The 13,574-nt window shown below is 40.3% G+C and overlaps 1 protein-coding gene across 1 annotated transcript in view; it reads right to left on the reverse strand.

The window, feature by feature from the left end:
* Positions 1-13,574, reverse strand: part of rnf207a (ring finger protein 207a) — a gene marked incomplete at its 5' end in the record, with an annotated part of 46,047 nt that overhangs the window by 21,753 nt on the left and 10,720 nt on the right. The window contains 1 exon segment of the mRNA XM_080845996.1: positions 857-989. Within this exon segment, the coding sequence (XP_080702122.1) occupies positions 857-989 (133 nt within the window).

Below are 13,574 nucleotides of genomic sequence, written 5' to 3' on the forward strand. Positions count from 1 at the left end.
TGGTTGGACAGTGTGTGTTGTATATATCATTGTATGTACTGCATCTGTGTACAATTGTGCTTGTATTTCTGTTCATGTATGTAAGTATGTACACATGTGTAGATGTACATGTTTTATGTGTGTGTGTGTGTGTGTGTGTGTGTGTGTGTGTGTGTGTGTGTGTGTGTGTGTGTGTGTGTGTCTGTCTGTGTGTGTGTGTGTGTGTGTGTGTGAGTGTGTGTGTGTGTGTGTGGCTCTGTAGCTCTTGATCAGTCATCCAGGAAGTACACCTGTCCTGGGAATGAACACACATACAACCACACACACACACACACACACACACACACACACACACACACACACACACACACACACACACACACACACACACACACACACACACACACATATACAGACATACTGTACACATACAGACACACACATGAGGTGTGTACCTGGCCTGGGAATGAGTGGCTTAAAAGCTCCTGTGGCAGCATGAGAAGGGATTTTGTGTTGCTGTTGTGTTTTGACACTGTGTCTGCTGTAGTCCTGATGTAGTGTCCTGGGCTGTTTCCTATTTCTTTATGTTAATAAATCCCATGGATGAGGTGGTTTTAAAGGTGTTTCCTGTACTGGGGCAGTAGTGGAGTGTTGTTCGCCCCCACAGGGCCCCCTAAGGGTGGTGGTGTAACATGGGCAAGATAGCGAGAGTGAGCGAGGGAGAGAGAGAGTCTATGTTTGTGTGCGTGTCTTTGTGTGTGAGTGTGTGTGTGTGTGTGTGTGTATGAGTATGTGTGTGTGCGCCTGTGTGTGTGAGTGTGCCTGCCTACATGCACTTGTGTGTACTAGGAGTATAGGGATCAGTGTATTTGTTTACCTGTATCCTGCTCTTCATGTCACAATTGGCACACTGCACAGTCTCCTGGCTGTCAGACGAGTTGTCTACCAGAAACTTGAGCAGACGGTCCTCAGGTGGGAGAGCGTTTAGCCCCTTCACCACTGTGGGGTATCTGAGATAAAACATACACACATACACACACACACACACACAAACACACACACACACACACACATGCACGCATGCACACACATACACACACCGCACACAAATACACACACAATACATAAATAATAATTAATTTGTCGTCATCATCCACATTATGTGACCATTTACTTACATTTCCATAATTTTCAATGTTGTGTACTTTCATGAGATAAGATTAAGGCACACAAAAGTAGTGTGTGTAGTGTCTCATAGTTGTATTATTGAATTCCATCTTAGTCCAGGAGAGGGTGATAGTTTCATTGCAGACCACCAGAGAGGAATCGAGAGCACTAATAAGCCATGACAAATTATTCTGGTGCCTTTTCTTGTCACCATGTAATTTGCAAACAACTATGCTTAAAGTGATTATTAAGCTAAATAGGAAGTTCCTGAATATGTTTCTGTACATGAAGTATAGCCTGGATAAAATACATGAAGAAATCTCGAAGGACTGGGTACATTTGGCTACACAAGACTAGAGGAACACATTCTTTCAAGCTTCCAGAATAAGCACACCAACAAATTCAACGTGAATTTTAACATGTCCCTTCGGCACCTCTTCTCTCCACCCTGTTTATCTCGTAACTATAGTGACCGCGGCCATCTTGTGCTACTAATAGCAGCACGGCAAATTCCGAGATTACACAGTTCTTGAAAGGGTGACTGGCATGGATGAAAATAGCAGAGGACAGTGGACCATCTCCCGGAAGGCTGACTGTCTTGGACACTGAGGATGTCTGGTTGGTGAGTTTCAGAGATGGGCCCACAGATTTGTTTTGAAAACTCTACCAACATTCTTCTTTAAATTGCCATACTGAAATGGGTCTGAAGTGTGTCCCCTCAAGTGTGTCCCCACTTCGATATTAGATAACAAGAGATTATATTCTCAGAATTTAAGGATAGCAAGGGGTGAAGAGTAGGGATGGGTATCGTTTGGGTTTTTTCCGATACCGGTACATAACCGATACTTTTAAAACGATACCGGTGCCTAAACGGTGCCAGAACCGATACTTTTTTTTTTTTTTTAATTAAAGACATTAGGCTTATTTATTGCCAAGGCAAATAGTTTTCTTTAAATTTAACAATATATTAACTGTTTGAGGTATACTATAAATAAAAATAAATACAAAACACTTGGCTTCAAACCTTTTAACTTCAAACTATGAACAATATATTAACTTATAACAACTGTTTACAGTATACTTAAATAAATATAAATAAATACATAACAAATGTGTGTACAGATCTGTACACACACTTCACACTTCAGTAATACTTTTGCAGAAATATGAGCATGTTTGCTTCAGAGTAAAACAAATATTAATTAGTTTGCATTTATTTAAACCCACTGGTTTCGTGAATGTGTACTGCCCCTTTAAAAGTTTACACGCAATTTTGTTGTTGCATATGCTGCACGTCGCGTTGTTTGAATCTTTTTGTGCGAAATACAGCCACACTTTTGATCGTTTACCTTTCGACATTTTCTCCGTTATATTGATGGCTAGCTCTGTTTGTGCTTGCTCTGTGCAAGGCTGCCTGCTCTTCGCTGTCAGACTGTTGCAATGTTATTGTAGCGTCCAAGTTAGTGCTCTCTTAAGAACTCACATTGAGAAGGAATATCTTTGGATGAGACGGTAGCTCTCCGTTTAATAAAGCGTTTCCAACTTCTGCTTAGAACAACCACACTTATCTTGAAACCGAAACCACACGCAAGTCAACCCATTACCATGGCAACTCCTCAACACAAATCCCGTTTCCACTAGTCCCATACGGAATGCAGCGTGAGCGACACAGGCCAGAGTCTATATTGGGAGATGGAGCAGTTTTATATGTGCCCCACGAAATCTGTTATCAACACAAAAAAGTATACAGATCGTACTCAGAAAGATCTACGCCACTAACGTTACTTCTCGTTAGCTATCGCTAGTTTTGTTAAATTATAAAAATTTTAATAAAAAAAAAAAAAAAAAAAAAAAAATTATCTGCTCAGGCACCGAAAGGAAGCACCGAAATCTGCGTTGCATTTCGGTCCGGGTAGGTATCGGTTGTATGGAACCGGTGCCGTATTGGTACCGGTTCTCGGTACCCAACCCTAGTGAAGAGGGACTAAAATGTGGCTGAATCTAGTATATAAATCTATACCCAATGAATGGAGAGCTTAAAGAAGCATAGATTCTCTATCTCATTCTCATTCTCATTCTCTCTCTCTCTCTCTCTCTCTCTCTCTCTCTCTCTCTCTCTCTCTCTCTCTCTCCATCATACTTGTACTCACCATTGCACACCTTCACAGGAAACACATACATGTTCACATACAGACATAATAAAGCACATACAAGCAAGCTCAAACATCAACCCTACAGACTACAATTTAAAGTTTTCCCCAGACACGTACTAAAATAGCGTACTAAAGTCATGCCAGAGCCAACCACCTATAATTTCTTCTGGGCAATAGAGGCAGTAAAATGCAGGGTGCAGGGTGGAGATGAGTTCAACATTGATCGGTTTTATACTGAAGGGAATTCTGTATCGACAGCTGAGCAGGAGCAAGTCAGAAAGATGTACAAATTATTTTAATTTCATAAATGGGTTGGTGCCTTATAATCAATGAAATGCCTATAGCCAGAAGTTTGAGGAAGAAAGAGCTAGGTAGACAAATTACATGTCTTCGAGGTTTTAGAAGGTTAGAACCATCCTCCATAATTTTGTGGTCAGCTCCGGCCTTGGACCTCAATTCATTGTCCCTGAGGTGGAGGTTAATTTGGATTGTGACAGCGGCTCAGCACCTTGGGCATGGGTATTGACACATGTCAGAGGGTTTAACAAGGAAATGGAGTTCAGGCATCTGACAAGGCCGATAGAGACACAACATAGTCCTAGGCATGTAGAAACAGGGACATTGTGAAAAACAAGGTGGTAGTTACCCTGTCATTATGGGTACAACTGGAACTTGATACCTTTTTAGAGCAGCATACAGATTGGTTCTACACACACTGGCAACGTCCTGAGCCACTAAACAGGTCTCTCTCAATTCCGTCTCTCGTATATCTAATCCAATGAGTGCAGCCGAGCCAAACTGGGTAATCATATGTGATGCTCCCTTGGAACACCTTGTCACTGGCACTTACAATGCACGGCTGTAAACTTGACTTAAGGTTTGTCGTAAACATGACTTAAAAGCTTTCGCAACACGCACTGACAGACGTGCAGAACTTACATAATGAACCCTGTTGCCTTTGACACCCACAGATCAAAATGTCCCTCATTTGATATTTGGTCCTGCCAAAGCATGCAAAGTTGGTATTTGTGTCATTCCCATACCATTACTTGCCTATTAATGTGTTACACACAGCAGGCATATCACTGGATGATTTATGGGAAAACTGTGAGCAGATGATAGGTCTAAGTTTATACCTGCTTTAGGTAATCATGACAATGTGACCGCAATGAACATTGCCATTAAATGCAAGCAGTGTTGCCGTTAATCATTAAGTAATCAAGATGTTTTTTATTATCTCATTCTAGATTACCACTCATTGACCTTGTGCATTCTCTAGTTTGACAGATAGACCCAGCAACTATTATTAAACTGACTTTTGATTACATGGAAGCAAGCTCTGTGCTCGCAGGAGACAACCACCTCCTATTCTTTCTACTGCAATGACGGTGGACTCAGTCACAGACTCAGTTGTTCAGTATCTATTTTCAATGGAGCCATCATGTTTTAGTAATATTAACATTTGCGGAACGAGGTTGACAGTTACATTGTTGATGTTTGAAACACGTTTGCAGTTTGCTGCAGCAGACTGCGGCAGAGGCACAATGTGCATGTGGCCTTGTTCCTGAATGACTTTTGCATTTATCAGCCCACCTCCCCATGCCCTTGGTAAGTCTATGCACACAGCCTTATTCTGCAGTCTGGCTGTAGCCATGCTCATGCCCATCCTATACTGGAAGCATAACCCGTAACAGCTGTGCTGTGTGGCCTAACAGAGAGTCGCCCACAGGACAACAATGGGATAAATATAGCCGAGGACGGCTTTGCCACTGCAGTTGTAGATGCCCAGAGCTCCTTGATGAGGATAGTGTTACAGTAGGTTGTGAAAGATTGATGGTCCCGTGTTGTCTTAACTGAATAACATTTCTAATCTCCCATCGCAGACACGCACTCACACCTTTCTGTCATACACAAACAATGCACTTGTACGCACACACTCACTTACACAAGTATCCACACACGCACACTGTAATGCAGAAACATTTTCATAACTATACCATATGCACAGCCTTTGTGTGTTTCCACCAATCTGGCAATGAGGAGAGCCTCTTGTTAAAAGTAGGCCTGGATGGAAAGGGAATTGAAGTTATGTTTGGCTATCCTTCTCCCTCTACTGGGAATGATCCCAGCTATTGTTTATGACAAGCCAGAGATTACCCATGCCCTATCAAGAGAGCTACAATAGGTTTTAGGTCAGTATAATTGTATGATTAGGTATTTTGATGTTGGTGGAGGGGGTCAGGTACATAAAAAGCTCTACCTGGAAAGCAAATTCTGTTCTGCTTTCAAAGATGACATTTACAGAAGTATATGCTTATTACCCTTGTCCATTACCTCTCTCTTTCTCTCTCTCTCTCTCTCTCTCCCTTGCTTTCCTTACCCACTCTCCCTGTCCCTCTCTGTTCTTCACTGCTTCTCCGTCCTCCCTCTCCCTCTCACTTGAACTCTTTCTCTGCTTCCCTATCTCTGCTCTTTCCCCCCCCCTCCCAGACACTCCCAGAGGGTGATCTACAAATATGCCTTGAGTTGCACACGTGTTTTGCAATCCGCAAATACAAATTTCCGATTTGTAACTTGTGTATTGGTTTTTACAAATATGTGTATTTGTAAATTTATCATTTAACATTTGTAAAACAAAAAGCCATTTGTGAAACTGAAAATTCAGTTTGTGAAAAAAAAAGCCATTTGTGAAACTGAACATTCTGTTTGTGAATCGTGACTGATCAACAATCACACGTTCGTATTTTTGAGACATTCGTTCCGCAATTTTGAGACATTCTTTCCACAAACTCGTGAGCTCGTGATTCACAAGCACCATCCAGCAGATGGCGCTGTTGTTCACTGATATATCTTTAGCTCGACTTAAGTGGGCCTTCATTTCTGCGGCAAAACCTTCGAAACCATGGCCGGATAAGCAGAGCAGCCACCTTCCTTTGTGAGTACAAAGCATTTTCCAACGAATTTTCCTTGTCCTTTATTAAGATACATCTAGTATCATTATTACTCAATCAATCTTACATATTTCAGTAGAGGTGGTGTCTAGATGACGTTAAGGCCCAATTTACACACAGGTTTTCGCGATGTCGGCACAGCCGACATCTGAACACCGACAGCTTTTTTCAGCGTCTAAACGCAAATGTAACTGTCGGTGTGCCGATGTCGGCCGAATTTCAGCCGACAGCCCCGTACCATTCGCCCGACAGCCCATCGGGAGTCCCCGACATCTTCAAAGTGCGTGTAAACGCGACCCGACATCTGTAAGGCATATGACATATGGAGGATTATCGGGGCCAAAACTAAATAAATAAATAACTAAATAAATAAATAAATGAATGGTTAAATACTTGGATAAATACATAATTAGATTTATTTATACCTACATTTATTTATTTATACTTACATATATTTATTTATACTTACATATATTTATTTATACTTACATTTTGTCATACATTTTGTCATACATTTTGTCAAACATTTTGTCATACTTACATTTTGTCATACATTTTGTCATACATTTTGTCATACTTATTGTCATACTTATTGTCATACTTATTGTCATACTTATTGTCCACGGTGTAACTTGCTTGCAGCAAAATAAATCCGTCATCCCCCGTCACCAAGTCAGGGGGCGGGTTAAAGCCTCTGATTGGTGTTACACACCAGGCAGGCTCAACCAGTCGATCAGGCTCGAGGGATACTGAATTTTGGCGTTTATGGATGCCAAGCGCCAGATTTAGTTTAATGAAAGTTATTGAGCATTATTTAAATAAATCAAGATACCAGAATGTCCCAGAAGACATACCCTCAGCTGCTGCGTGAGGCTGCATCCTTAATTTAAGAGGCCCTCAACTCGTCTACTACTAGTAGTATTTCTAGTAGTGTTATGAAATGTTGGGTTTAATGTGGCCTACTGGGTGCACTGGCCGTAGTCGTAGCCAGGTCGTAGCGCTGTCGTTACCCCATCACGTCTATCTCTTCCATAGTTTGCATCAGGCTGCTATTAGAATGTTACGCTGTAGCATGGTTCTTATGTCCTCAGTTTTTGAATCACCAGTGATGAAGAAAGTGTTTTGTCCGTCTCTTCATAAACGGATGACTAAGAGTAAGACCACATTTACACATAGCCGGGTAATTACAGAATAGAGAATATTTCTGCCCTTCCGTTCAAAAATAACGTCGTACACACAAGGTCTTTTTCCAAAAAACTTTCTGTTTACATGAACCCGCATATACGCCCCCAAACGCCATCATAACTATGCTAAACCTGTAGGTTTGCATAAGTAGGCTGCTAATCCATTAAATTGGCTATGAGTCCTAGATATGTCCTTTACGTTTATTTGGCTACAACAGGTAGACAAGATGGAATGTAAAACTCGTAGTCCACTGGTGGAAGTGCAGGGGATACCATTGTTAAAGCCAATAGTCACACACTGGGGAAGGGTTGAGAGATTCAGTTATAGGGTTGAAAGAATGCAATCCTGCGTTTGCATTAACGTATAAATGAGCACTACGTTAACAGCATCCATGATCAGTAAACAGTAAATATAGGACACTCACATCACGAATGCATTTTAGGCGCATATGTGACGCAAACTCCGTTTGACCCAGTGCACACGCAAAAACTGAGTTTTCCTGAAATCTCCACTTTGGCCGGAGTTTTTAGAAATGATCGTTTCCCGTGATAAAACCTCCGTTTTTTCTCGTAAATGAAAGGCCAAACCGCATGAAAATATATACGTTTTCCCACCGTATAAACGGGGTCTACGTTCAGTTGAGTTCTGGATTTTAATACGTTTATCAATCTGTAGATTGGGAGAGAAACCCAGACCTCTGACAATAAAAAACAACACAACACCAGGCTTAGGTCTCAATCATGTCTCTCTCCGCTCTGAAGGCCGGAGGACCATATTTTATAGGGCACAATACTGTAAACATAGTGACAGTCAAGCAGTAATGACGTTACAACAGTCTCAGAGAAAGAGTCTCACAGCTCCCCAACAAATGACAACTCTCAGACTAGAGAGTTAATAGTTGGAGCTCTCCTTTTAGTCATGACAAGGGACGTTTACCCATTACTTTCTCCAGATCCCGAACATCTATACCCCTGACACAGACACAGTCTACTCTTATTAATACCTGATACCACTCTGCTGCATTTGTCGCTTGATAGTGCGCTTGGACACTCGAAAAAGGTTCGCAATATTTTGTATTTTCAGGCCAGAGAGTGCGAAGTGTCCAATTGTGCCAGCCTAAGATCAAACAGAGTACGACCACCTCCAGGATGTATGACCATCACTCAGCCTCATCTGCTACCTGAGGATCGTGAACACATTTTCATCTATGTCTGTGTCAGTCAGGGCCGATACCGTTGATATAATCTCAGCGAAGCCCTCAATATGATTTTAAAAACAATGTGAATTGCAGTTGCCTCCATCTCCTCAGCTACAGCCAACATTTCGACTACTGTAGCATGCAATATTCCATTTATTTAATCCACACCGGGTGCTGCCATCTTGAATTAGTCAAAAGCAGTCAATTCAAGTTGAACCACCAATCAGAGGCTTTAACCCGCCCCCTGACTTGGTGACGGGGGATGACGGATTTATTTTGCTGCAAGCAAGTTACACCGTGGACAATAAGTATGACAATAAGTATGACAATAAGTATGACAATAAGTATGACAAAATGTATGACAAAATGTATGACAAAATGTAAGTATGACAAAATGTTTGACAAAATGTATGACAAAATGTATGACAAAATGTAAGTATAAATAAATATATGTAAGTATAAATAAATAAATGTAGGTATAAATAAATCTAATTATGTATTTATCCAAGTATTTAACCATTCATTTATTTATTTATTTAGTTATTTATTTATTTAGTTTTGGCCCCGATAATCCTCCATAATGACAGACAGTGTTGCTAGGCAACATCGCTATCAACAGAGGCAAACTGAGAAACTTCCTGCGGTGTGTGTAAATGCACCCCGACATCTACGTGCAGATGTCTCGAAGATGTCGCCGACATCGCGAAAACCTGTGTGTAAATTGGGCCTTAGTCTACTATTATGTTGTGCTTCGAGACCAACATTTGAATCGCTAACGCTTGGGTGTGACACATAGGAGTGACAGAGTAACTAACCGTTTAAAGAAGCCCACTTCAGCTTCAATAGCAAAATCTATTTTCAGGCTTTTAATGGACACGTACTTACTGTTAATATTTCATGAACGTAGCGGAAACCTGTTAGCTCACGTTAGATGGTATTTGGTTGATATGCTTTGATCATTTGGTGGGAATGCTTTAACTTTCCTAGCTTGCTAGATATCCTAGCTAACATAGCGTTGCTGGTGAACGTTAGTTAACCATCTCCCTTAGTTGAGTCATTTAGCAGAGAAGTAATGTCATGTTTGTTCATTAACGTTTTTTTATTCAGTTGTCAGTGAGCCATGGTAAATGAGTAGTGGTTTGTTTTGGAGGATAAGACTCATGGACCCATGTTTGCCTTTTATCTAACATTGAAATACTGATATCAAGGTGGTAGATGTCATTTTTGTAAGTTAATGTTAGCTAATGAGTTACCTTGCCAGATACAATATTATATATATGGGCCATTCTACCGAATTGATGCAAAGTCATGTCGGATATATATTGAATTTTTGTATGGTTTTTTCCCAAAACTTTGACCGTATGTATATTGTACCATATCTAAAGTACACATATCTAGTAAAAGAACTGTCAAGTTTTATATTGTATTTTCAGAATGTGTTGGAATGTTTTTCCTCTTCCAAAAATTGTCACTACCGAAACATCACATTTACTATAGTAAAAAAGTATTATTATTGACCTGTTCAGATTGTGTTTCCTTCCCTTCTCTGAAGAGTATTTTTAAAAATATTTCTTGAAGATTTTCACAATGAAATCCATAGAAATGAATTTTTTACCAAATTTTCAAGGTCAATTTATCTGTTTCGGTAGTGACTGCACTGTTTCGGTAGTGACTGCACTGTTGGATGGATGTTCATTTCTCTCCCAAAATCATCCAAAAGGTGCTCTGGGCCTCCCTTTAGTCCACACAACACATTTATTTAAAAATTATGGGATTGAACTACTTGCCATTTCATTTTGTCACTACCAAAATCATCTGGTCACTACCATATGTTTCGGTAGTGACTGTTTCGGTAGTGACAATTCTAGCTAACTTTAAGCATAAATAAAGAATTCTAGCAAGCACACGGCTTGCAAACACATCTTTGAAGAGGTGTACACATACAAACATAAGATTTTCCATGAAACCCCAAAAGGTTTACTTAATTGAAGAAAACATGCGTTTCGGTAGTGACAATTCTTAAGGTTACACGTCGATTTTCAGACTTTGGAACACATTTATATAAAAACTATGGGATTTAGCTACTTACCATTCAACCATGAGGGACAGAGATGCAGTGTCACTGCATGGTCAAAAATGCAGAGTCGTGGCTAAAACACAGGCTCAGCCTATGGACTAAAACTCTTGTGTTTCGGTAGTGACATGAAAACTAGGGACATGATTTTTTGAGTATAGTAAATTGATTTAAAAATTAAACCCACAATAAATCTTAATATTCCAAGTTCTGTTTCAACCCAATCATAAAGATCTTTGAAATTAAATCATTGAAAAAAATTGAAAAGTGTTATTTAAAGGCATTGAAATTTAGATGTCAGGGTTGGGGACAGCTACTTCCCAATAGAAAGTACCCTATAAATGATGATTTTGTATATATTTAGCTTATCACTATCTCATGTAATGCATTGGGTTTATATAGACCATAACATTTTCTAATTTAATATCTATGCCTAAATACCTAATTGTTTTGTAAATAGATTTTATTGTTGAGGGACTGCATATTACACGAATTCGGTAGAATGGCCCATATATAAGCCAAGATAAAAGTTTTCAAGAGTACAGCTGTCATTTGGAAGGGCTTCTCCTGTCATTCATTATAACAAAGAAACTGTTTTTAAGTCTGCTGGTTGCACAGACATGTACCAGTTGGCAACCAAGAGAACAGCTGATGTGTGTGTGTGTGTGGTGTGTAGTGTGGTTTGTGATCTTGTGTGCCTTTCTTGGCAGTGATGCGCGGGCTGATCCAAAATAAGCGGTCACCCGCGGTGACGAGTCATCAAAAAATATTTTTAATTATATTCGGTTCGCATTCGGTCGAGCCGGTGAAAATAAATAAATAAATAAAAAACTCCCGACGAAACGTTTGTATTTAATTATATTGTAAACATACATTTTATAAAAGACAAATTAGACATCATTGACTGCATGACAACTGGCGCGAAGAAGGGACACGACCTTGCGTGTGGCAAGCACTTGGAGAGGTCGTGTCCCTTCTTAGCACTTGGAGAGGTCGTGTCCCTTCTTCGCGCCAGTTGATGTTGATGCCAGTAAAGGAGATGCAGTCGGTTAGGGAGAAATTAAAGAAAGGAGAGTGGAAACTCAAAAAACATGAGAATCGAAAGAGCAAAGTGTGGGAAACATTTGCAGAGGTGATTGATAAAGATGACATTAGTGCGGGCTACGTTATGTGCACTTTGTGCGATACACTGTACAAGTTCGACAGCCACAAAGTCGGCACGACCAACATGGCCCGTCACAAATGCGGCACCGGTAAGCCTTCACAGTCGAATCGAATTGTTTCAGCCCAGGTTAGGCTTATCATATAGGCTATCTTCAGTTTTCGTTTTGTGTAGCCTATTTTTTATTTGCACGAATGCACATTATAGCCTAGGTTAGGCCTACCTGTTTGACGTGAATAAAGTTTTTTGAAATATGTTATTCCCGCCTTTGTGTTTGGGAGGGTTTCAACGGAGCATCCACTTTGACGGAAATCCTTATTAACTTTTGCATGAAAGCTGCGGGATGAAAACAATTTAAATAATAAGCGGGTCGGTAAGCGGGGCGGGTACAACATTCTAATAATTCATATTTTCGGTCGAGTTGCCGTCGAGGTAGTCGAAAACGCCTGGCGGTCGCGGGTCATTTAGCATCACTGTTTCTTGGGCATCTTTCCTGTTAATGTGCTGTATTGCAGATAGGTTCTAGCCTGTAATATCTTGTACCACCTCCACCACTCTCTGCTTTTCATGCTCCTGTGACTCTTAATTGTCAATGTTTTGTTGTGTTGCAGACAGGATATGTTGAAGAAGAGGCTGACTTTGCAGAGACTGTCTACAGATACACTCGTGGACATGCTACCTTATCCATCAGGAAACCACACAGTCAAGGGAGTTGAGCCAGACAGACAGCGAGACTGAAAAAGGGACAACACAGTGCCAAACAACACAAGAGAATGCAAAGACACTATATACAGCAGTGTTGTTCTTAAAAAGACATCTTAGTGACAAACTGTTGTTCCCCTTGCACTAAACAATCTAGTTAGCTGAATTATAGGCACCACTGAGGAGCCAACACTGGATCATTATGTCAACATTGCTGATGACTTGCATTTGAAATTGTTTTCTGTTTGTCAAGACATTGTGTACCTTGATTCCAAGGGCTGTAAGCAGACACAGTAAGGGCTGAGTGTCCTTAATCAGTTATTCCTTTTTTCTGTTTTGTACACTTTTATGTATCATATTTCATATTTTTCATAAAGATAGTTTTTATGGTTCATCAGTGTTGTTTTCATTTGTGGAAGAATGAATGAATGAACGAACGAGCAAACAAATGGTCATTGGTGTAAGTGCAATAACTGCCATTTATTGATACAAAGAAGGAGGTTTATTTGTCACATACATAGAAATACTTACATAAAGCATGTAGTGAAATTTCGTTTGGTGTTAAGCTTTTTCTGTGCGAGTGTGAAGAAAGAACGATCAAGAAATATTTTTCATAAATAGTAAGAGGGAATATAAAGTGCAGTGTGTGTACAGTTCATGTGCAAGTGTGAAAGAAAGTGTAATTGCAGTTTAAAAAGTCATTTGTGTTCAGGATACAGAATGCTTGAGGAAAGTAGCTCGTCCTCATTCTCTCTGTTCTGATCTTGTAGCAGCAGAGACGTTTGCCTGACCTCAGTATTTCGAAAAGTCCCTGGTCAGGATGTTAGGAGTCCTTTACAATACTTTGGGCCCTGGTACATAGTCTTCTCTTGTAGGTCTGCAGAATAGGGAGAGATGCTCTGATGGCGCAGTACTGAAGTTACAGCCTGTACAGTTCCCATACCAAGTGATGATGCTGTCAGGACAGTATTCACAGCTTCCTCAGCTGACGTACGAAGTACAG

Source organism: Sprattus sprattus, assembly GCF_963457725.1.
Source record: "Sprattus sprattus genome assembly, chromosome: 10".
NCBI lineage: Eukaryota > Metazoa > Chordata > Actinopteri > Clupeiformes > Clupeidae > Sprattus > Sprattus sprattus.